Source organism: Rutidosis leptorrhynchoides, chromosome 10 (genome assembly GCF_046630445.1).
Source record: "Rutidosis leptorrhynchoides isolate AG116_Rl617_1_P2 chromosome 10, CSIRO_AGI_Rlap_v1, whole genome shotgun sequence".
Lineage (NCBI taxonomy): Eukaryota > Viridiplantae > Streptophyta > Magnoliopsida > Asterales > Asteraceae > Rutidosis > Rutidosis leptorrhynchoides.
The window spans coordinates 329927185-329934740 of NC_092342.1; the positions used below are offsets into that span (position 1 = coordinate 329927185).

The 7556-nt window shown below is 35.0% G+C and overlaps 1 protein-coding gene across 1 annotated transcript; it reads right to left on the reverse strand.

Moving 5' to 3' along the window:
* Positions 1–3746: 3746 nt before the first annotated feature.
* LOC139872174 (uncharacterized) lies at positions 3747–6518 on the reverse strand. The gene has a single exon (XM_071860009.1). The coding sequence runs from the start codon at positions 6466–6468 to the stop codon at positions 4003–4005; it is 2466 nt and encodes an 821-aa protein (XP_071716110.1). The 5' UTR covers positions 6469–6518; the 3' UTR covers positions 3747–4002.
* Between the last annotated feature and the right edge of the window lie 1038 nt (positions 6519–7556).

Here is a 7556-nt window from a genome sequence, read left to right on the forward strand (position 1 = left end):
CAATTAGTGTTTTACTTGTACATCTTATAATATATATATATATATATATATATATATATATATATATATATATATATATATATATATATATATATATATATATGTATATATATATATATATATATATATATATGTATATTTACATAATATTAAATCATATAGAGAATTGGCTTAAATTAGTCGAAATTTTTCGGGTCATCACACGATCGCATGGCTATAGGCCTGTGAACCCATGCGATCGCATGGGGACCAGGTTCAGCAAAGGTCCTATAAATTCAAACGAATTCAGTCGATCACACACACATCCATCTATATCGTACTCCCTCTGTAATTATTATTATTATTATTATTATTTATATTATTATTATTATTATTATTATTATTATTATTATTATTATTATTAATCTTATAATATTAATATTAGTAATAACTATTTTACATAAAATACTACGACGAGGTTATGTCCAAATGATTTCAAAATGGGTTTTTTCGAGTGGGATAGAGCTAAGGAAATTATGGGTTATAGCTATGGAGGTTATGGGTATTGTTCGGGAGTATTGCTTGTAAGTCAAACTAATGTTTATCATCTCCGTTGCGTCTACGTATTTTCCTGCAATATTGAATCACAATATTGATACGTGACTATTCATATCTTATTTTTTTATATTAATAGTGTATACATGTCTAGTGCTCGAGTATATATGTTTATGCATGCTAGTATGCTAAATTTCGTTGTTAAATAGTTTATGATGAATAACGAATTAAATACATATATTACTGATAAAAGGTATATGATATGCATGTTTTTGGAAAGCTGACGAAAAATCAATAACTTTTCATTTAGATATCGTATGATTTCGATGAACGAATTAAAAGATATGATCAACTGAATTATGATTGACGTTAATCGAAATTGCTTTTGAATCTGCAATTAATATTTAAACAACTTGTTTATAAGATTGATAAATTGAATTTTTAAATATTACCAGCGGAGTAAATGAATTCTTATATAAGGCACGTCTCGTTTTATTGAACAATTGTCAAAATTGATTGTTTTATCATATTTTAAAGCCTTATAAAAACCATAGTTCAATTTTCCAAGAATTGGGAAACTATGTGAAATGTTAAAATGTTTCGATTGCCATGATCATTCAACTATTGTATTGAGTCAGATTGACTTTTTGAAATGACTTTTGATAACTTTTGTATGTCGATCTCGAGCATTAGGATTGTGATACACTATGACCTGACCTAGCTTGATAGACAATTATTGACCAACATATGTTCTCTAGGTTGAGATCTACGGTTATTTGATATTCCAAGTTTCGGTCACATTTCGGTGAACGACTTTATGTGCTGCTAAGGTGAGTTTTATTTGCTCCCTTTTTAAATGCTTTTGCAATATATATTTTTGGGCCGAGAATACATGCACTTTATTTTAAACGCAATGGATACAAGTACATACTAAATTCTACACTGAGTTTGAACCGAAAATCCCTTAGCTTTGGTAACTAGTAACTGCCAGTTTTAAGAACTGGTGGGCGTGAATAGTTGTATATGGATCCATAGGGCTTGACATCCCCGTCCGTTCCAGGTATAGAAACCCTAGCCTGAACTATAAAGCGGATGTATGCTATTTGAGTTAATACACGTTGGATTGCGTGTATTGTACATGTTGGTTGCATGTATGTTAAAACATGAGTACTTTTTATAACGTCAAAGTTTAGTTACCAGGGTGCTCAATCTTGTAGAATAATTTTGGTAAACGTTTCTGGATAAAACAACTGAAATCTTGTGATCCACCTTTATATACAGATTATGCGAAACATTAAAATTATGAACTCGCCAACCTTTGTGTTGACACTTGAAAGCATGTTTATTCTCAGGTTCCTAGAAGTCTTCCGTTGTTTGCTTATATGTTAGACAAGCTATGTGCATGGAGTCATATACATGGCATATTTTTCAAGGAAACGTTGCATTTACAAAATCATCACCATGTATCATATTTTGACTGCATTGTCAACGAAAGTATTATTGTAAATCATTATTTACTGTGATTGTCTATATGTAGAAATCATCAGATGTCAAAAACCTTGGATTTAAATATTCATTTATGGTATACCCTTTTCAAAAGAATGCAATGTTTGTAAAACGTATCATATAGAGGTCAAATACCTCGCAATGAAATCGATGAATGACGTATTCGTCCATATGAATTTGGAGCGATCGTCACACCTATCAACACCCACCTGCCATAGGAACATGTTAACTTAACGAGGAATTTCTTTACACCAATTCAGTGCAGGCGAAAGAGAAGGCAGTAGCGCATTATCAATGTGTAATCTTGTTGCATTGATAGGAAAAATTCAATCATAAGCAATGGACCATATCCACGAGTCATCTTGATTCCCAAACGATACAGAAGATAATTCTAGTAACATTGTGTTAAGCAGAGCTTCATGTCCACTACCCAACGAACTACGTCTCCAATTTCATAACCAAGTCCTATTACTCAGCCCGTCACGCACCAAACAATCCATGTTCAAATCTAATGCGCTAGTTTGTTGTATCTATCCACCAATGAACCATCTCCAATCCAATGATCTTTCCAAAATATAGTCGAGTTCCCGTTACCAACCTTTCGACGAAGAGTATTTAAAGGAATCACATTCGAATGATGCACATTTTTAATACACGACACAATGTTCATCCAGGTGCTATACATTTCTAATTATTCAAGTTATATCTATCATTCACCTAACCAGTCGGTTTAGTCAATGAAATAAGAACATTCATATAGCAAAAGCCAAAGAAAAAATTAGGGTGTATTAAGCTTATGGAATTTAGGGTTTATAAGCAAGACAAAATTACGCCATTGATCCTTAATGTTTGTCAAAAGTTTCATGGATGGATCCAAAGTATTTTTTTAACGTAAATGACCCTAATGTTTGAGATTGTTGCCTCGTCGATCCATAAGTGTAACAGACGTTAAGTCCTCTTCGTTGGTGGGCATCATGTGAGATGCACACTAGGCCTTTTTAGTCTTTTCACGACAACATAAAGCATCAGTGAACATCATCCATGATGTATTTCAGTGTAAAGAGTCTTGAATATTGATTTGTAAGTATAATATAATTAATTATAATTGCAGAGATGTTCGAAACTATAACTAAAAAAATACAAATCTACGTGATCAAATGAACTTGTAATCAAAGTTTTTATCATATCGTATAGTTTGACAGCTAGCAATCACAGTTGACCAAGACCTTGTGATAGTCAATAGTCAACTGTGTTTACTAGAGGTTCTGGTCTCCATCATGGGGTTTGCATTAACAAATACCACACACAATCTTTATTTACAAAAGAAGAATATATACTTAGAGCTTGAGGTGTGTAAGAGGTCACCTCGGCGTACGTTGGTGCAACTGACATTCACCCCAAACCATTTCAGTGTTAGTTTCAAAGTCTTGCACCGGACGTTGGCAATTTGCTTGAAAATGGGACCCAAATTCAAAAATCACCCATATTTCTTCTCTTTTCAAGACACTGAACTGACTATCTTCCCACTCCCCTTATTTTTTCATTAATGTCAGTTTACAATGTCAGTCCAGTCCAGTCATCATCCAGTCATCAGCAAGACACTGAACTAACACCGAACTAACGCGTCACGACACCCAGTGCTCTTATAAGTGAAAATATAATTTAATTAAAATACTTAATACAGCCCAACATCTAATATGTTCAAAACATTTCATTTCATGAAAGATATATATAATACAACAGTTTTTTTTTTTAATATTGTTCACCTTGTACAACAAAAAAGTGCAATTTTTTCTTACAATATCCAACTTCCTTATAGACTAGGATCCATTAATATGATACAAATGACATCAAATAATACATCAATAAGTATACATAACACACCTTTGAGTTCTTCAATTTCTCTGCAAAACTATAAGCAACAAACTGTACGGTCCAAACAAGCATACAATACAACCATTTTTACACAGTCTTTGCCACACGTGCTAACAATCTACTAATCTCATCTTTCGACACACGTGAATCAACCTCGCGAAGATTATTAACAAACGAAATTGCATCGTCCCTATAATGAAACTTACAATACCAATCGACAACCGAGTTGTATGTGCTGTCATTCGGTCTACACCCCTGTTTAATCATGTATCTGATAACATCAATGGCTTCTGTAAACATTTCATCAGCAGCATAACTTGCAACAAACGTATTATACGTGATGACGTCAGCAATGATACCGGATTTACTCATGTCGTTGAACACCCTTGATGCTTCTTTCATTTTTCCGTTTCTGCAGTACCCGTAAATCACAGTATTGTATGAAATAACATCCGGTTTGATTCCTTTCGATTCGATATCTTTCAAGATTTCTTCAGATTTTGCGAAATCTGAAGATCGACTGTACATATACATTAACGAGTTGTACGTGGTTAAATTTGGCGAAAAGCCACGTTCTTTCATGAACGAAATAATCTCGTTTGCTTCCATTGACATCTGTCGTCTTCCGTATATCGAAACCATTGCGTTTAATGTATTAACATCTTGCGAATAACCCCGTTTTCTCATTTCAAGAAAAGCACGATCCGTTTCTTTTAAGAGATCTGTTTTGCTGTTGACTAAAACAAGAGTCTTTAACAAAACAGGGTGAGGTTCAATTCCACCCGAATATATCTTCTCTCCCAAAATCAGCATTTTATCGATTTGTCTTCCATTTGCGTAAGCATGAAGTAACGAACTATACGTACACTCGTTAGGTTTACAACCCCCGTTTTTCATTTCTTCTAGAACTTTCTCCGATTGTTCCCAAAGACCTCCACGAGCTAATGCTGCTAAAACCGCGTTGTAAGTTGAAAGATCGGGACTAATTTTAGCCTCCAACATGCTTTTATAAACATTCATCGCTTGATCTAACGACCCACATCTACTATAAGCACTAATCAAAGTATTAAACGTGTCTCTTTCGGGTATAAATCCCGCTCGTTTAATCTCTTTAAACACCCCCGAAACTTCATTATCCATACCATTTTGACCAAAGACCGCCAAAAGTGTATTCCACGTTACAATATCGGGAACACATTTACACTTTTCAATCTCCTCGACAACTTTCATCATTTCGGTAAACTTTCCCCTATTCCCGTGCATCTTAATAAGCGCGTTAAACATACAAATGTTCGGCTTACAACCCGAACTAATCATTTCATCATAAACCCGCATTGCTGACTCATCTTTCCCGGCTTTTTCAAACCCTGAAAACAGAGTCGTGTAAGTAAACACATCCGGTTTTATTCCTTTTTCCAACATTTGACTTTTCAACTCCATTGCTTCATTAAACAACCCGGCTTTAGCATAACACGAAATCAAAGAATTATACGTTACAATACTTGGAGAAAACCCGCTCAACTCCATCTCTCGTAAAACATCCATCGCCTCATTAGGCTTTCGGGACTTTGCATACACATCTAATAACGTATTATACGTAACATAATCGGGCAAAAATCCCGCTAATCTCATATCTTCAAAAATCCTATTAGCTTCTTCGTGCAAAGATCCACGTTTACAACAACTAATCAAAGTATTATAAGTATAAGAATCCGGTAATACACCCGACTTCTTCATACTATCGAACACGGATTCAATTTTATTCCAAGGCATGCCCATTTTACCATAAACATTCAATATGACATTATAAGTAATCTTAGTAGGCTGACACCCTTCTTCTTCCATTTCTTTAAAAACCAATACCGCCTCACGAAACCTACCAATACTAGCATAAGCACTAATTAACGAAGTATAAGCATAAACATCGATAACGAAACCATCTTTTTGAAGACTGCGAATCAAAGATGAAGCAACCGAAACACGACTATCTTTACCAAGCATAGATACAATTACAGCCACAATTGAACCACGTAAAACTTTACCCGAATCTTTATAATGTTTCTTAACCCAATCAAACACATTTAATGCTAAATCAACTTTCTTGTAATGAGCTAAACCTTGAATTAAGCCTAATACATCTAAAGACAGAGACTTTGAACCGAATTCACATTTGGGTTCATGAAATTCAATTAATTTAACCAAAATTTCATTAGTTTGGGCAGAATTGAAATTAGGATCAATTAGGGTTTTAAAAATTACCTGGCCCTGTGGCGATAAATGAGAAGACCATGGTTTACCTTTATTTGGGTCATTATGTTTTCCAATTCTTTTTGTGGGTTTGGGGATTATGGGTGAAAGGGGTTTAGTGGTGGCGGAATTGGGTTGTAGAATTTCGTTTAAGAGAGGGGTTAACGGTGGTTGGTGGTGGTTATGGTGGTTGGGATTTTGATGGTGAAAATCTTGACAAAAGAAGGGTTTAGAAAGTGGTGGATTTGGGAGAAGAAGAGGAATAGTTAACTTATCCGCCATTGATAAGAACTGCAAAAATGGCATGAGAGTTGAAGGACTTGGACTGGGGTTTATGATGGGGTTTGTTTGAATGAAATGAGTGTTACCGGTAGCTCAAATTTTGGGAGTAAAAATAATAAATAAACAAATAAATAAGATGAAATAGCTCAAAATCGTATATGCGTTAGAGCACACGGTATCGCCATTTACTTTCAGAGTCGGGCTTCGATGTCGGTTGTGACTAACCGTCCGTCAATCGACATTAGCCCGGCGTTGGTGGTGTCAAAGTCGGGATTGGAAACTAGTCGTTGAGTGGATCCAATATTAGATTTATAGTCATTAAAACTTGATTGATGATGTACTTTCTTCTTTTTATTCTGTAAATACCCCATCGTTTTAAGTTTTTAACTCGTTTTCTCTGTAAAAACACAATCAAATATATACTACAAATGTCGATTTTCTATTCTTCCGAAAATGAATATATTAATCTTCTTGTTGATATTTTAAATCAAGTTGACGATGAGGCGGAAGGTCCAAAAATGCAATTTACGCGACGTTATATTAATCGGGAGCACCATCTTGCACATCAACGGCTAATGGATTACTACTTTGTTGAAAACTCATAATTCTTCGATGTCGAGTTCAAACAACGATTTCGCATGAGGCGGTGTGTATTCATCCGAATTACAGACGATATTCTCAATTACGCTACACAACCTTTACCCACTTATTTAGATGGTTTCATCAAAGTCATGATGCGCATGGTGAGTATGTGTGCATCTTAATGCACAACATGATTGTTGAAGATAACGAGTATAACATTGCTGAGAATGAAGAGGTTTATGAACCGACTGTGAACATGCAAACTACTTGGATCGATATGTGTGACACTTATATGAGAAGGACAGAGGAATTACACGATATGGAAGTGCACAAAGGTTTACAATCTGATTCGGTAGAATGTTTTTGGACTATGCGCGAGTAATTATTCAAATTTTACACCACCCGGGTTCAATTTATGGCTATGTCAAATCGTTCAGAAAGAGAGTGTTACCAGAGGGTGCGCGTAATGCGCAATTCACCCGATAGTCCGACACCAGGTTTCACGCTCGGTAGACTTGATTACCCGGGTT